Here is an 18,131-nt window from a genome sequence, read left to right on the forward strand (position 1 = left end):
GCGTATCCCGCACCCCCAAATGCCTGTGCATAAAGGCGCCGGCTACCTGGCCGGAGGGCTGTTGAAGTCCACAATTAGCACGTCAATGCAGGTGGGCGATCACGGGGGAGAGGGCGAAACTCGGTCACAAAAGGGGAATGAATAATTCGGGAACAGCAGTTGAACAACAAAAGACGAGTTGAGAACACCCGTCGCGCCCAGACGACATTGGCCATCCGCAAAGTCTGCAACATGTTAATTCGATGTAGACCAGACAGAAAAGGCGCCAATGTACTGGTGGTTCAAGTTTGAAAAACAGGTAACCAATCACTACCGAGGGGCCGGACCGGGGGTGCGTTCTGCAAATATCGGGGGCAGTGTTTTCCTTGTATGTTACAATAAAAGTCTGAATTGGCGGGGAGGGAGTTTGAGTGTGATCGCGGAGCAACTAACCGTCGTTTGCTCTCAGAGATTTGCTTCCGCCGATATTGAAGACAATTTTCCTGTGTGCTGAGTCATTTCTTTAACTATGTCCGAGAAAATCTCTGACACAAACTACATGCCCGATCCACCTCCAAGTATAGTACAAGCTTTTGTCTATACCAGCTGCGCAGCAAATTTGGCGTCAGGTTCTGTCATTGACGTGTACCCCAAAATATGGGAGCATATCGATTTTGGTGACAAAAAAGAGGCATTCATGGGGCAATTATTTACAGGTTGCACCAAAACTGATTGGTACTCTAAATGCCAGTCTTTTTCTTGAGGAAAAACTGTACATCAAGTGAGCTTGTCAGAGAAAATTCGATTTTTATTTATTTACTTTTTGAAGCAAAGTGGTCCTATAATACGTGGGACGTAAAATATTTGTTCAGATTAATAAACGGTAAAATATTCGGTTCGGTCATCAACTACATCAGTGGAGCGTTTCTTAGTGCGCACTTCAAATCCTCGCCCCCAGTTTACTCGGTACACGCATTGAAAACTAGACACAGAGGACAAATTACTAGTTGCAGACACCCTTGTGCACAACAGTTGTCTACCATATGCAAACTGATTTTTCCTCAAATGAACAATTTTACTGACCCTGCCAAAATGCCGATGTTTCCATTTGGAACAGTGCATTCTGGGATGCGTGTCGTCAGTATTCAAAGCTCTGTTACATTTTGTGCATTTTTACTTCACTTATTTTATTTATTACTTTTTGAATCCTATTTTGACCTGAGCAGATATTGTAGGCACAAAAGTGTACTACGTGTGCTAATTTGGTCAAGTGTATTTGTTCAATATATTAGTGCAATACTATGAAATATATATTTATTATTCACAGAACTGATTGAACAAAATGCAGTTTTGGTTCATACGAAGTATAGTGTTTGAACTTTTCGAGTTGTTTTCTATTAAATTGATTAAAATTGATGAAAAGCATAAATATTTGTGCTGATCTGTTTGTCAATGTTGAAAAATTCGTAGAGCATCTCTGATAGAGTTGGGGGTGGGATACTAGAGTTGATAGAGTTGGGGGTGGGATCCTACAGTTGATTCTATATTTATCAGCTATATACTGTTAAAATATTCGCAAAATTGTATACAAGAGCATCATGTCAACGTACTAGTTGAATCAAGCAGTCTGGTAGTGCTCACAAGCATTGACTCATGCTGTTGGGATTTCATTTACAAAATACATCATAAATTATACAGGATCAACAATGAAGGATTGAGATGTTTGATTTGATTCCTGCACATGTAGAAGCAGAAGGTACAGTAATGAATTTTTTTGGCCAAACAAGCTCTTAAACGGAAATCAATATTCCTAGAAATTCTGTAAAGTAAAACTGAATACAAGCTAATAATTGAAAAGAAAAAGTTGGGATAGAACGTTTGGCAGAACAGGGATAAACATGAAACTGGAATACAGACATAAATATATACGTACATTCACATAAATATTTAAATGATCTATTTTGTAACTTCCAGAAACAGGTCGGTTTGGGGCATAAAATGGGTGCGAAAAATGTAAAGTAGAATCCAATTCCACTTGTCTTTGGAGTGAGCCTACGGCATTGAATTCCACACAATATAAAATAGAAACGCACCCTAATAGTAATTGTGATGTGTGTGTGATATACGGGTGGATCACAGAATGGAATGATTTACCTTATTTATTCATTTACAGTTTTATTTACGTATTTACTCCCACCGTTTCACCCTCCAGTCCGGTAGATAACGGTAACGTGCCTAAACGCTGATTTTCCACCCACTATATAAATAACAGAAGAAGAAGAAGCCGAAGAAGAAGCCGAAGAAGAAGGCTAAGAAGAAGAAGAAGAAGAAGAAGAAGAAGAAGAAGAAGGCGATATAAAGCGGAAACTGCGCATGTGTTAAAGAGCTTCTGCAACTCAAAACTTTAAAACTTTATTTTATGAAGTAAGGAGGGCACCAGGAAATATATCACAACAAAACCGTAACGGTAACTCCGCAGACCGATGAGAACAACGTTTAAGTGTTACACTAGTAGTTGTCTTCGTTGACGCGCAGTCCAACTTTCGAAACAGTTCACTTCGTGAGCATCCTCAAATTCAAACATCGGGCTTGAATGCGCCAGTCTGCTAATCGTTGTGGTTTAATGATTGCATAATTAATGTAAAATACTAGAGTGAGCCTTACATGACCAACAGTTGAGTTTCCTGGGAAAACTCATGGACCCAAATGGAGCCACAAAGGGTCCTAGGCCAGATGGGGGACTCTTCAATAATTTAAGGACAGTTGTGGAAACCAGGGTCAAGCATAATGACAGGTCAAGAGTAAAAGAAACTCCGTTCCACCTAGTCAGCACACGACCTCGTGTTTCTCCGCTAAGGTTGGAATCTCCTGGCACCCTGCTCTTTGGCACAATTGGACAGCTAAATGCTCGGCTTCTTCAGAAGGATGTACATGTTGCAACATCAGTCGAAAGCACAGACGCCCAAGCGTCTGATACAAGGAATGACTGCGCCACGTCAAGTGAAAATACCCAAACAAGTACACGTGGAGAGGAGGTAAGAACCGACTCATGTGCTTTCGTAGAAAGCATAGCAAAATTCTAATTCCCACAAATATCTGATTAATGGATCTCTCCATGCACGTTGTGTCCCATAAGTGATCATTTCAAACAACTACAGTAAGTTCTGCAGAGAGGATGTACGTTGTTCAATAAATAAACACTTAACTGCATGAGTGAATTTCATATATGTTGACATGATAAAAAGTTATACTGGTACCATCACACCGATAAAATACTGCAGTCAAGCCAGCCTCCGCTCGCAAAATTGAAGTCAAGTGAGCCACCACTGCGATTGTCAATACTGTGCATTAGGTAATCTGCCGCCAGCGAGCGGCGTTGGCCACCTTCAAAATAAAACCTGATGTGGACTGTTTTCAGCATTTTTGGCCATGGTATTCGTCAAAGAAGAAGAGTCTGTGCATGGTGGTTGCGCCTTCTCGGCAGCACACGTGTACCAGCACTGATTTCTTGATTGGGAGGAATGTCGGCGCCATTTGACTGTCGTTGCTGGACATCCCCGGGGTGCTTGTGTCTTGCGCCTGAAGTAGGCAGCATTTTCACAGCCCCGCTTTGTTCAGTGAAAAGGTCGGTGCTGATGGACAGTCTGCGGCTGGATTGATGCATGGATTGAGGAGCGGCCGATGAGAAGAAAGGAGCGTCAGTGCAGAGCGCCGATGTGTAGGTGGAACCGGGAGTCGGGGCTTGGAATTGAGGCAGACTTACATGGGACAGGAGAAGAGAGCCAGTCTCTCTCTTTCGTTAATGGATGCTACAACTTCTTGTTGCTTTCAAGCTTAGCTTGTAGCAGACGTGTGCACATTGCAGCATGACGTCTTTGATCCACTGGTGAAAAGGACACTTTGATTCGCTCCTCTTTCATCTATAACTGCTTCAGACAACAAAGTGTATGCAGGAAAGTGGTTAAGAGTGCACGATTGTCTGTGTCTCATGTGTTGTTTTGTATTATTTTGTCATTTTTTTGTTAACTTTTCTTTTGATGGCGGCGCGGACACCCGCAGCGGCTCCTCTTGTTTTATGTTGAGAGGGAAGACATTTAATCTGTGCTGTATGTTACACATACAGTACATTTGACAATAAATTATCCAATCCAATCCAAAAGCGCCTCAACAAATACATGTGCGTCAGTGGTTCGGATTAAAAAAATGTTATAAAGTCATTTCTTGGCTGTCGAACAACTATAAGGTCACCCAGGGAGAATATAAACTCTCAGAAATGCGACAAGAAGCGTTCTCAAGTGGAGATAGAAAATAGAGCAAATGGTTATTCTACATCAATTTCACCTGATCTTTAATACTAAATATTGAAATCATGAAAAAATTAATATTGGTTATCCCGCAACAAAACCAGGTTTTCGACACACTAGGGCAAACCTAGAATTCTTTTTAAAACATTTTTTTATATGGGCGAAAAGGTCAGCATGTCAGAATTCAGGTCCAAATGTCAGTTTCCATAGACCTTTTATTTTGAAATGCGACATCAGATCTGAATGAAGCTAGTCTGGTTAGATACCTGAGGTACCCTACTATAACCTCGACGTCGTCTGGTTGAGGGATGACTGAAATTCCTTTTTTTCAAGATTTTTTAAAAAAATGGGCAATAAGGTCTTCATGTGAGAATCCAGGTTAACATGTCGGTTTTCAGAGGCCTTTTATTTTGAAATGCGACTTCAGATCTGAACGAGGGTGGTCTGGTTGGATACCTGGGGTGCTCTGGTGTCCCCCAGACCTGGTCTGATTGAGGGATAACTAAAATTCATTTTTAATTATTTTTGGGATTAATACTTTACAATACATCTTGATTTATATCACGCTTTCACAAGGCGAGGAGGTCAAAATGTCATATTTCAGAGGCCTTTTATTTTGAAATGTAACATCAGATCTGAATGCCTGAATTTTTATACTGTGGTTGGATACCTCGGGTGCCCTCATGTGTCGAAAACCTGGTGTGGTTGTAAGATAACTAAGATTCATTTTTGAATGATTTATTAAATATCTGGTGAAATTAATGTAGAATCATGGGCGGCCCGGTAGTCCAGTGGTTAGCACGTCGACTTCACAGTGCAGAGGTAACGGGTTCAATTCCAGCTCCGGCCTCCCTGTGTGGAGTTTGCATGTTCTCCCGGGCCTGCGTGGGTTTTCTCCGGGTACTCCGGTTTCCTCCCACATTCTAAAAACATGCATGGCAGGCTGATTGATTATTCTAAATTGTCCCTAGGTGTGAGTGAGAGCGTGCATGGTTGTTCATCTCTGTGTGCCCTGCGATTGGCTGGCTACCTATTCGTGGTGTCCCCCGCCTACTGCCCGAACACAGCTGGGATAGGCGCGCGGCCCTAGTGAGGATGAAGTGGTTCGGAAGATGAATGAATGAATTAATGTAGAATCACTTGAGAGTGGTTGAGAACGCTTCTTGGCACTGTTCTGAGAGTTCTTATTCTTCCTGGGTGAACTTATCATTGCCCGGCATCCAAGCAATTACTTATTTTATATTTTAATCTATTTTAATCCAAACCATGCATTAGTTGGAACGCTTTTATTTTGAAGGTGGCAAACCCGCTCGCTGACAGCAGATTGCCGTAATGCACAGTATTGACAATCACAGTGGCGGCTCACTTGACTCACTTGCCGCAGTGATAAAATGCTCAGCGATATATTTTAGCTAACGTGCCTTCAAGGGCCCGACCATATGGAAAAAAAATTTGAGCTGATTCTGATATTTGGCAGAGTAAAATTCCGTTAATACAGTGAAACTCCTCTACAACGAAATCATGTTTGCACCAAGAAATTTTTCACAACGGGGGTTTTCACTGGAGCAAATTTGATCTCAGATGTAAACACACACAAACGTATGTGTAAACGCACACAGAATCGTATGTGTACTCTTTATTTTTATTTCAATAGTGCATAAGTATGAGCACCAGAGATGTGTTCCTCGAGCCGGTCCTTGGCCTCGAGGACTGAGGGGCGGTCCTTGGTCCTCGGCCTTGGCCTCGGAGTCAAGTCCTTGGTCCTTGGCCTTGGCCTCGGGAGTCAAGTCTTTGGCCTTGGCCTTGGCCTCAGATTGCCGGTCCTCGGACACAATGAGGGATTAGAGCCTCGGATCACTTGTATAAGGACCGCAAAAATCACGAAGGAATCTATTAAATTCCATCCAAGGAAACCCATATTGATGGATTAACTCTGGCGCTTTAAGATGGGCTGGTCTGCCACTGACGGGTAACAGTAAGCGCAACGTATAAAGAGCGGCATCACAGTTAGTTTCAGTCACGGTTTGTTGCGTTCGCGATCGGCAGTTTAAATAGCGTGTAAAGCCTTTCTGTAACAGTGGTGTCTTTTATTTAGTTATTTTTGCTCAGTCGTCACGTTTGTGCGGTCGCACTAGAATGTTTGTTTGAACCAAGTAATGTGCGTTACAGCTGGAGTCAATAATGTCGGCAGTTCACTTTCGGGTATGGCCGTTGGGATTTGGAGTCCTTTTGCTCGATTCCAGTTATGTTTGCTGAATGCTTTCTCATGTTTGGAATAATGAATATTGACAATACATAGTTTAAAATCATGGTTGATTTAATTATTTATTATAATTATTGTGAAGTTAATTAATGTAGTATTAGTGGTAGTGGTAATAATAGTAGTACTCAGAGAATGGTTAGAGATTCAGCCACCCCGTTACCTCTGCGTCCCGCGTCCTAGACGCATAATTTTCCCACGGGACGCACAGTTCCAAACAATGTGCGTTTTTGGGATGCAAAGAAATTTCTCAGTCAAAACAAACAAACAAACAAAAAAACTATGGCAAGCCTGAGAATTTCACAGTAACAATCGTTACCGGTAGCGTGTCGTTTCCGTGGCGTCATTTTCACGGTACCGAAAAATAGTTTAATTATAAAAGTCACCGCACTTGAATTGACTGTGTGATCCACGCGATTTCACTGCGCCTGTATGTGTGTTTGTGATGTGGTGTGGTGTGGTGTGTGAGTGTGTTTCTTCTAATTTACTTTCTTTTTGTTTTCAGTGTTGGGGTGGGGGACACAACAGATGACGTTATGTGCGCATGTGGGTTGTTATTTTAGTCCGCAAACTGAGGAATCGCGCGGATGAAAGTTTGAGATGGCGGCGAAAAAAACTCACCAAGGTCTACTAATTACGATATTTAAGAAATGGGAATGCTTGTCTGATTTTTCGTATGAATCATCCAAAGGGCGTATCACTAAACTCACCTGTGACGTATGCACAGAACGCGAGAGCGAAATACGACGCGAGGCACGATTACGAGGCAAATTGGTCATTAGATTTGTAGGCTAATCGCTGTGAAAAATATTATGAAACAGTATTGGTTATTCTATAATTTACTGGTTGTAACATGGTAACTTTACGAATAAAACATTCGTCACAAGGTGTAGTAATGCTAATGTTAACTGTTGGTAGAACTAATGATGACGTGTGTTAAATTCTTTCGTCAAATTGATCGTAGATTACACATGCATCGTCTTGGGAAGAGGATGTCAAGCCACATCAATACTTACCTGTATTAATGATTACCAGTAAATTAATCTTTGCCGTGTGAGATTGGAAAAAATACTCTGATGATGCCACATGAGTACACCAGTTTTTGATCCATTTATTTTTTGGAATAAACCTGGAGTACACGGCTGCTGATGTAATGTTCATTGTTCATGCATTGTTTTCAAACATTGACCCTTGAAACATTATACTTTTGAGTTTCGGAATTCTTGATGATCAATATCAGTCAAAATAGAAAAATGGGTTCCCATGATGAACGTTTATGGAACCCAACATTTGTTATTGTGGTTTCCCATTGGGTAATCCGACGGAACCGAAAAATGGTTACCATGAATTTCCGAAATCCTCAGGCCTGCTCCTGAATTATTTAAATTTTTGCAGCATTTGTTTATCATTGTATGTATATGTTGTTGTTTGTGTTATTATCATATTCAATTGAATAAGTAGACCCTTTCAGAATTCGAAATTTGGGACTCTCTCAATCCATAATGGCACTCATACTTTTCTGATCAGCGAGTCCCTGAGACTCGCTGCCGGTAAACTGTAAAATTATCACTGAGAGATTACCGCTTTTTCTGCAGTCAGTGATTGACTTCTATGCAAAGTCATTTCTCAACTTGTGTTCCGTGCCATGTCATGCCTGTTGAGTGTTGATTTACTTCATATTAAGAAACTACTGCACTATTCATTCATAAATGTTTACCATATGATTTTTTTTTCTCAGTATAAATAACACGTACCCTGACTGTTCTACTCTTTGAATAAAAACACTTCATTCAAGCGTTAGGGAGTGCAAGGGGTTATGATGGAGGAGTGTTACAAATCATGAAGACCTGCCAAGTGGTATGATGATAGCATTGTTTTATACATATCCTCGGCGAGGCCTCAGTTTCAAAATCAGTCCTTGGTCCTTGGCCTTGGCCTCGGAGGCAAGTCCTTGGCCTTGGCCTTGCCCTGGAAAAATTTCCAAGTCTTTGGCCTTGGCCTTGCCCCGGAAAATTTTCAAGTCCTTGGCCTTGGCCTTGGCCTCGGAGTCAAGTCCTTGGCCTTGGCCTCGGGTTGCCGGTCCTTGGACACAACACTGATGAGCACACACTTATTTGACACTTTATATTGTCAGTGTAGAAAGAAAAAAAGGGAAAGAATTGCGAAATTTATGATCAGCATTCACTTTCGGGACGCTTCGTAGTCCTCGATGGCCATAGTTAGCTCTCGAAGGCTAAAATCTTTACGCTAACTGGAGCGCTTCGCTCTCATTAGCGCTCCAGTTAGCGTAAGGTTTTTAGCATGATAAATGCTTTACTTGTAAAACGAGGAGATGTTTGTTTATTTGAATGTCCGTCGCGCCATAAGCAATTTACTCTGAGCAGCTAATCGGATGCATTCCACTCTATCTTCTACGGATCTAGCTTCGTATCTACACACATAGACAGTGAGGTCCCTCTTGGCCAATCGGAGGCCAGGATGATGCTCGGTAAGCCAATGGCAGAGCAGCTATGAGTATGTTGCGTTCAGGAAACTCGCAACTGTGACCAAAATAAACATCGTTCACTATAGGGGTGTTCACACGGCAACATTTGCTCCGGTGCTCGCCGGCGCTGCGCCAGTGGAGCGGTCACACGTGCAAATTTGCTCCAGGGTAGCCCCAGAAAACGGCTTACAACGGAGCAAATTTGATCCACCTCAGGGAGGTGGTTTAAAAATTTGCTCCAGAGCAAATGCTTGTTTGCGGAGCAGCACGTGTGAACTCTCCAATTTGCTCCGGAGCAAATGCTCGAGAAGAGTTGATTATGTACGGCGAGAATGCGTTGCTTTCGTGCTCTGTCGGACTTCCGTCATATGTTTGTTTAATAACGACACAAGACTTGGCTGGTAACAGTAGCAAACACCTCTTGGGGTATACCATCTCAACTAGAACGAGGGGGGGGGGGGGGGGGAATAGTTGCTGTTGCCGTTTCCGAACGAAACAGTAGAGGTCCCTGTTGGATTAGACTTCGTTGTAGTGAATGTCTTCGCGAGGCTGGAGCAGAGAAAATGATTTAGTATAACACAACAGGGGTTTTTTTTCGTCGTATGGGGGGCTGTAGAATGGGAATGGTGTTAATGCATGAAGATTTTTTCACATTAGAGGGTATTTTCGCCCATGTATGTTTCGTTCCAGAGGAGTTTCACTGTAGACCAAATGATAAAAATAATATATATTCAATAAAATAACTTCCCTTTTGCTCCCTTACTCTGTACAACAATACAAATGGGAATTACAGGCAGAACATTTGACTCTTTGACAATACTGTGTCCTTCAGTGTTTATCTTTCAATAACTGACATTATATAGAATCGTATTGTGTTACAGTGAAACTCCTCTACAACGACACCTACATGGACGAAAACACCCTGTAGTGTGAAAAAAATCTTCATGCATTAACACCATTCCCACTCTCCTGCCCCCCATACAATGAAAAAAAACCCTGTTGCGTTATACGAAATCTTTTTCTCTGCTCTTGCCTCGCGAAGTGATTCACTACAACGAAGTCTAATCCAACAGCGACCTCTACTGCTTCGTTCGGAAACGGCAACAGCAACCACCACACTGGTTTACATAGTGAACGATTTTTATTTCGGTCACAGCTCCGAGTTTCCTGAATGCAACATACTCATAGCTGCTCTACCAATGGCTTACCGAGCATCATCCTGGCCTCCGATTGGCCAAGAGGGACCTCGCTATCTATGTGTGTAGATACTGTAGCGAGATCCGTGGAAGATAGAGTGGAATGCATCTGATTAGCTGCTCAGAGTAAATTGCTTGTGGCTTGACGGACAGTCAAATAAACGAAAGTTTCCTGGAATGCTTTACTTGTTATCATGCTAAAAACCTGGCGCTAACTGGAGCGCTAATTAGAGAGAAGGCGAGTTCCATCACGCTAACTATGGCCATCGAGGACTACGAAGCATCCCATGGCTGGCTTAAAAGTTCATTGCATGACATCAACTGAGCAACGCTGCCTTGGGTGGCGATCAAGGGGAGGTTGAGTTGGACAGTGAGATAGTGGAAAGAAAAGCCACCGGGTCCAGGAAGTATTTGTTATTGTTAGATTCAGACGCAGCATGAACGTTGCATTGCTAAAATGGCTACAAAACGGACCTTTGGATGTCAAGCAGCTAAGACAAGAAGAGCTCTGATGCTGGAAGAGAGGGGAAAAGTGATCAAAATGAAAGACGGAGGAAGCAAAATAAAATACATTATCCAAGAAATTGATGTAAGTGAAAGTGAATGCTGATCGTAAATTTCGCAATTGCTTTCCCTTTTTTTTCTTTCTACACTGACTATATGAAGTGTCAAATCAGTGTGTGCTCATAATTATGCACTATTGGAATAAAAATAAAGAGTACACATATGTTTGTGTGTGTGTGTGTGTGTTTACAACTGAGATCAAATTTGCTCCAGTGAAAAACCCCCTGTTGTGAAAAATTTCTTGCTGCAAACATGATTTTGTTGCAGAGGAGTTTCACTCTGTGTTGCCCACACATCCATTGTAGCCTGGTCATCCTGATGGGGGATTCCCCCATCTCCCGCCCCCTCCTCAAGGTTTCTTATTTTTCCCCAGATGCTTTTTTTTTTTTTTTTGATAGTGTTTTTCCTTGCTTTTGAGTTTTTCGTTACCCTCCTATGGGGTTCACATCAGGAGATGTTAATATTTGTCAACTGCGGACATGTAAAGCCCTTGAGACGCTTTTGTGATGAAGGGCTTTTTATAGGAGTGCACATAAAAATGTTGGTGAGGTTCTCAAATGAGCGCCAGAGGTTGTTGTTTTGCTCCCCCCATCGCGACCGGCCAACCTCATGGATAAATGTAATGATTTACAGCCATTCGGGGCAATGTAGGGACTGTGAGCCACATTCGGTTTGTCCACAGTCCCTGCAGCCTTTAGAAAGTCAAACTAAAACATCAAGAATGGGCTACCTTTATTTTTATGTGGATGTGTGTCAGCAGTGCTCATAATGTCAACACGCTTTCATCCATCCATCCATCATCTACCGCTTATCCGGGGCCGGGTCGCGGGGGCAACAGCTTTAGCAGGGAAGCCCAGACTTCCCTCTCCCTAGCTACTTCTTCCAGCTCTCCCCGGGGGATCCCGAGACGTTCCCAGGCCAGCTGGGTGACATAGTCTCTCCAGCGTGTCCTGGGTCTTCCTCGGGGTCTCCTCCCGGTGGGACATGCCCGGAACACCTCACCAGGGAGGCGCTCAGGGGGCATCCGAATCAGATGCCCAAGCCACCTCATCTGGCTCCTCTTGATGTGGAGGAGAAGCGGCTCGACTCTGAGCCCCTCCCGGATGACCGAGCTTCTCACTTTATCTCTAAGGGAGAGCCCGGACACCCTGCGGAGAAAACTCATTTCGGCCGCTTGTAACCGGGATCTCGTTCTTTCGGTCACGACCCATAGCTCGTGACCATAGATGAGGGTTGGAACGTAGATCGACCGGTAAATTAAGAGCTTCGCCCTTTGGCTCAGCTCCTTCTTCACCACGACAGACCGATACAACGTCCGCATCACAGCAGACGCTGCACCGATCCGCCTGTCGATCTCCCGCTCCCTCCTGCCCCCACTCGTGAACAAGACCCCAAGATACTTGAACTCCTCCACTTGGGGCAAGATCTCCTCCCCGACCCGGAGGGGACACTCCACCCTTTTCCGACTGAGGACCATGGTTTCATATTTGGAGGTGCTGATCTTCATCCCAACCGCTTCACACTCGGCTGCGAAACGCTCCAGTGAGAGTTGGAGAGCCCTGTTTGAAGGAGCCAACAGCACCACATCATCTGCAAAAAGCAGGGATGCAATACTGAGGCCCCCAAAACGGACGCCCTCAACGCTTCGGCTGCGCCTAGAAATTCTGTCCATAAAGGTTATGAACAGAATCGGCGACAAAGGGCAGCCTTGGCGGAGTCCTACCCCCACTGGAAACGATTCCGACTTACTGCCGGCAATGCGAACCAAACTCTGACATCGGTGGTATAGTGACCGAACAGCCCGTATCAGGGGGTTCGGTACCCCATACCCACGAAGCACCCCCCACAGAACTCCCAGAGGGACACGGTCAAACGCCTTCTCCAAGTCCACAAAACACATGTAGACTGGTTGGGCGAATTCCCACATACCCTCGAGGACCCTGCTAAGGGTGTAGAGCTGGTCTACTGTTCCACGGCCGGGACGAAAACCACACTGCTCCTCCTCAATCTGAGGCTCGACTTCCTGACGGACCCTCCTCTCCAGCACCCCTGAATAGACCTTACCAGGGAGGCTGAGGAGTGTGATCCCTCTGTAGTTGGAACACACCCTCCGGTCCCCCTTTTTAAAAAGAGGGACTACCACCCCGGTCTGCCAATCCAGAGGCACTCTCCCTGTTGACCACGCGATGTTGCAGAGGCGTGTCAACCAGGACAGCCCCACAACATCCAGAGCCTTGAGGAACTCCGGGCGGATCTCATCCACCCCTGGGGCCTTGCCACCGAGGAGCTTTTTAACCACATCGGTGACTTCAACCACAGATATAGGAGAGCCCACCTCAGAGTCCCCAGGCTCTGCTTCCTCCAAGGAAGGCGTGTTGGTGGAGTTGAGGAGGTCTTCGAAGTACTCTGCCCACCGATTCACAACGTCCCGAGTCGAAGTCAGCAGCGCCCCATCCCCACTGTACACAGTGTTAGTGGTGCACTGCTTCCCCCTCCTGAGACGTCGGATGGTGGACCAGAATTTCCTCGAAGCCGTCCGGAAGTCGGCTTCCATGGCCTCACCGAACTCTTCCCACGCTCGGGTTTTTGCCTCGGCGACCACCGAAGCTGCGTTCCGCTTGGCCAGTCGATACCCGTCAGCTGCCTCTGGGGTCCCACAGGCCATAAAGGCTCGATAGGACTCCTTCTTCAGCTTGACGGCATCCCTTACTGCTGGTGTCCACCAGCGAGTACGGGGGTTGCCGCCACGACAGGCACCAACCACCTTACGGCCACAACTCAGATTGGCCGCCTCAACAATAGAGGCACGGAACATGGTCCACTCGGGCTCAATGTCCCCCGCCTCCCCCGGAACATGGGAAAAGCTCTGTCGGAGGTGGGAGTTGAAACTCCTTCTGACAGGGGATTCCGCCAGACGCTCCCAACAAACCCTCACAATACGTTTGGGTCTGCCAGGACGGACCGGCATCTTCCCCCACCATCGGAGCCTACTCACCACCAGGTGGTGATCAGTTGACAGCTCCGCCCCTCTCTTCACCCAAGTGTCCAGAACATGCGGCCGCAAATCCGATGATACAACTACAAAGTCGATCATCGAACTGCGGCCTAGGGTGTCCTGGTGCCAAGTGCACATATGGACACCCTTATGTTTGAACAAGGTGTTCGTTATGGACAATCCGTGGCGAGCACATAAGTGCAATAACAAAACGCCACTCGAGTTCTGATCGGGGGGGCCGTTCCTCCCAATCACGCCCCTCCAGGTCTCACTGTCATTGCCCACGTGAGCATTGAAGTCCCCCAGCAGAACAAGGGAGTCCCCAGCAGGAGTACTCTCCAGCACACCCTCCAAGGACTCCAAAAAGGGTGGGTATGCTGAGCTGCTGTTTGGTGCATATGCACAAACAACAGTCAGGACCCGTCCACCCACCCGAAGGCGGAGGGAGGCAACCCTCTCGTCTACCGGTGTGAACCCCAATGTACAGGCACTGAGCCGGGGGGCAATGAGTATGCCCACACCTGCTCTGCGCCTCTCACCTTGAGCAACTCCAGAGTGGAAGAGAGTCCAACCCCTCTCGAGAGAACTGGTACCAGAACCCAGGCTGTGTGTGGAGGCAAGTCCGACTATATCCAGTCGGAAATTCTCTGCCTCACTCACCAGCTCGGGCTCCTTCCCTGCCAGAGAGGTGACATTCCATGTCCCAAGAGCTAGCTTCTGCAGCCGAGGATCGGACCGCCAGGGTCCCCGCCTTTGGCTGCCGCCCAGCTCACATTGCACCCGACCCCTTTGGCCCCTCTCATGGGTGGTGAGCCCATGGGAAGGGGGACCCACGTTGCCTCTTCGGGCTGTGCCCGGCCGGGCCCCATGGGTGTAGGCCAGGCGCTTGCCAACGAGCCCCACCTCCAGGCCTGGCTCCAGAGGGGGGGCCCCGGTGACCCGCGTCCGGGCAAGGGAAACCTTGGTCCATATATTTTTGTCATCATAAGGGGTCTTTGAGCCGTGCTTTGTCTGGCCCCTCACCTAGAACCTGTTTGCCATGGGTGACCCTGCCAGGGGCATAAAGCCCCAGACAACTTAGCTCCTAGGATCATTGGGACACACAAACCCCTCCACCACGGTAAGGTGACGACTCACGGAGGGGAACACGCTTTCATAAATATAGAAAAAACACGCTTTCATAAATATAGAAAAAAATATGGGCACTGTAGACATGTAGACATGTTTTTCTATGTGCGAAGGTTTATTAAATAGTGATGTAATGATTTTTCACTAGTTTTGAGATTTGGTTTTCTAATTACATTAATTACGTACAATGTCCTGCTTTATTTAAAAAAAAAACAAAAAACCCCATTAAATTCATGTTTAACACAATTGAATCAGCATGTTGGTATGTTTTTGGAATGTGGGAGGAAACCGGAGTACCCGGAGAAAACCCACGCGGGCACAGGAGAACATACAAACTCCGCACAGGAAGGCCAGAGGTGGAAGCTGCACTGTGAGGTCGATGCGCCTAACCACTCAACCACCGACCGGGCCGCCCAACACAAAATCAGTAAAACTAAAAATCAAGTCTCATGCCGAGTCAAAAGCCACAGAATAAAAACGAGTTTTAAGATTTTAAAGGTTTTAAAGATAGGCAGCGAGGGGCCTTGCCTAGCGTTCCGCGGGAGGTCATTCCAAAGACTGGGACCAGCAACGTTGTGCCACTGAGCCAATAGGAACACATGACAATTAAAAGATTGGCCAAGACTGTTTTTCTTGTACAAAATCACACTATTGTGCTTTTTTTTGGGTTCAATATCATTAGCTTTTTAAATGTATTCTTCTTACAATATCGTGAGTTTTTATTCAGTACCGTGATCTTTTTTTTTTTACATCGCTACCTCCCAATCGTGATAATTATCATATCGTGAGGTTCATATGATATCGTATTGTGACGTTTGGTTAGTGTTACATCCTTAAATTCAACCACGGCATGACGAGTATATTAGCTGCGCTGTTTATCCTTTCTGTGTTTTGATGAATGCTAAAAACATAAAAAAGCTAACCACACTCAGATATTCCCAAATTCGAGGCATGTTTTAACCAGAACGATTTGGTTGATTATAAAATACACCTCCTTTTAGGGGCATTTGACTTTTGATTTTTGTTCTTTTTTTTTAATGCTATCTTCTTCTCCTTTCGGCTTGTCCCCTTTCAGGGGTTGCCACAGCGAGTCATTAATTTCCATCTTTCCTTGTTCTCTGCATCCTCTACTCTGACTCCAACTACCTGCATGTCTTCCCTCACGGCATCCATGAATCTCCTCTTTGGCTTTCCTCCCTGTCTCCTACCTGGTAGCTCCATATCTAACATTCTCCTACCAAAGTATCCACTGTCCCTCCTCTGTACATGTCCAAACCATCTCAGTCTGGCCTCTCTAACTTTTTCTCCAAACTTTCCTGTCTGAGTTGTCCCCCTGATGACCTCATTTCTGATCCTGTCCACCCTTGTCACACCTAAGGAGAATTTCAGCATCTTTAACTCAGCCACCTCTAACTCTGCCTCCTGTCTTTTGCCAATTGCTAGTGTCTCTAGACCGTACCTCATGGCTGGTCTCACAACTGTTCTGTAAACCTTTCCCTTCACCTTAGCTGACACCCTTCTATCACAAATCACTCCTGACACTTTTCTCCAGCTGTTCTTCACTTCACATTCTTCACTTCTCTTCCACAGTCTCCGCTGCTCTGCACTGTTGATCCTAGGTACTGAAATTCCTGTAACTTCGCCACCTCTGCTCCCTGTAACCTCACCTATAGAGCCAAAATTTTTAATTTTCATCTTCTTTCCTTGAATGTATTAAGCTTAATCTTGTCTTAGTACTGGGTATTTTTTTTGGGGGGGGGGGGTTGTGATATACAGTAATGTCTGTTCTTTGTTGTCTTCTGTCTAAAGCCTGCTGAGAGCAAAATAAAGTTGGACCTGGCAGACAAGCAGCCTTCTGCCGCACCTGAGGCCACAGAGATTTGTCTTAAAGATGGTGAAGAGAGATTTCCCTTCATTTCCACTAAACCACACTCAGGTTGTTGCTGTTTTTCGTGTATTTAAAAAAAAACAAAAAACAGAACAGCTCAGCCTTGGAGCGCCTTTTTTGATCAATTTTTCATTATTTGCCAAAATGTTGGTTATTATAAAGTGTGTTGAGTTTTGTTCGCTGCCAGCACTTCTATGTCAAGTCTGTGCTTACAAGTCAAAACAACAACATAAAATGGCTGAATGACGATGTATTATAAAAAGTCGTAATTCGGGTCACTTTGAACTCAAGGCACCGCTGTGTGTCACAAGTACATGTATTCCTTGTTAGTGCCATCCAATAGTCTTAAAACATTCATTCAATATTATTTCTCTATTTAAGCAAGAAATCTTCTGATTTATAGTCATATTGTTTCCTATTAGACATGGTTTCCTAGCAAATGTTTTTACTTGCTAATTGTACCCACTATCGAGCTGGGCACAAGTCCATAGCAGCGTTTATGCAATCATAGAAGCCGATTGAGCATTTCAGGTAATAAATCACAATTTTTTTTCTCATTAGCTGCCTTTGTGTCTGATTTTTATTCGTAGCTGTGAAGAAGAAGAAACGAAAGATGGGACTCTACAACTTTGCCCCCAAAAAGAAGGCAAAGCCTCTGAAACACCCGCAAAAAGTAAGTTTGCGTACACGGGTAAATAGTAAGAAGGTTTTTGTGTACTAAAAATGCTATTCTTCTCAAGCTTTTTTTTTTCACAAGATCAAAACTACAGTACACGACTAGTATACTGTATTGCCAAGAATATTTGCATTATTTTGCATTGTGATCGATCAAACCACACACAATTTATACACATGCATTCTTTAATTTGTATAGATTTATTATACTCATCCCTACACTTTGATAATTGTATTCTTTTTTCTTAATTCCGACTAAGAAGATAAAAAGTAATTTAACATAACCAGATTTAGCTGTTTCTTTCACAAGTTGGTGTCAAGCCTTAACTGCTCGATGCAAAAGGGCACTCAACGACACTTTTATTCAGTCACGGGGGGCAGGTGCTGCTCCCAGACATCGTGACTGTTTGACAGTCAATCATAGGGCACATACATATATTATAGAGACATACAGCCATTTACACCTCAGGTTCATAACATCACTGAGTGGGAACTGAAGTAACACTGCTCGCATGGAGGTAAGGCAAGTTAAACTTTACATTACCAGAAACCTGGACAGACATGATCAGAGACCGTACAAATACATTAAATAGGAATACTTAATATCATTAACTACGTTTACGCATAGTCAAATATCAAAATTCAGATTTCTGAAAC

General features: G+C 44.6%; 1 protein-coding gene across 4 annotated transcripts in view; it reads left to right on the top strand.

Moving 5' to 3' along the window:
* Positions 1–2,334: 2,334 nt before the first annotated feature.
* The window catches only part of LOC147205544 (histone-lysine N-methyltransferase EHMT1-like), a 44,267-nt gene continuing 28,470 nt past the window's right edge, over positions 2,335–18,131 (top strand). For 3 of the 4 annotated variants that reach the window (XR_015101032.1, XM_086112413.1, XM_086112410.1), the window contains exons 1-3: positions 2,335–3,014; positions 16,721–16,847; positions 17,390–17,472. Coding sequence is in view for 3 of the 4 variants with exons in the window: in XM_086112413.1 (XP_085968539.1) it covers positions 2,676–3,014; positions 16,721–16,847; positions 17,390–17,472 (549 nt within the window). In the remaining variant the exon portion in view is untranslated. The remainder of the gene's footprint in view (positions 3,015–16,720; positions 16,848–17,389; positions 17,473–18,131) is intronic. The other variant, XM_086112411.1, reaches the window with a different exon arrangement.

The sequence above is a fragment of the Hippocampus guttulatus genome, chromosome 5 (genome assembly GCF_054856545.1).
Source record: "Hippocampus guttulatus isolate MCC_2025c chromosome 5, RoL_Hgut_1.0, whole genome shotgun sequence".
NCBI classification, from domain to species: domain Eukaryota; kingdom Metazoa; phylum Chordata; class Actinopteri; order Syngnathiformes; family Syngnathidae; genus Hippocampus; species Hippocampus guttulatus.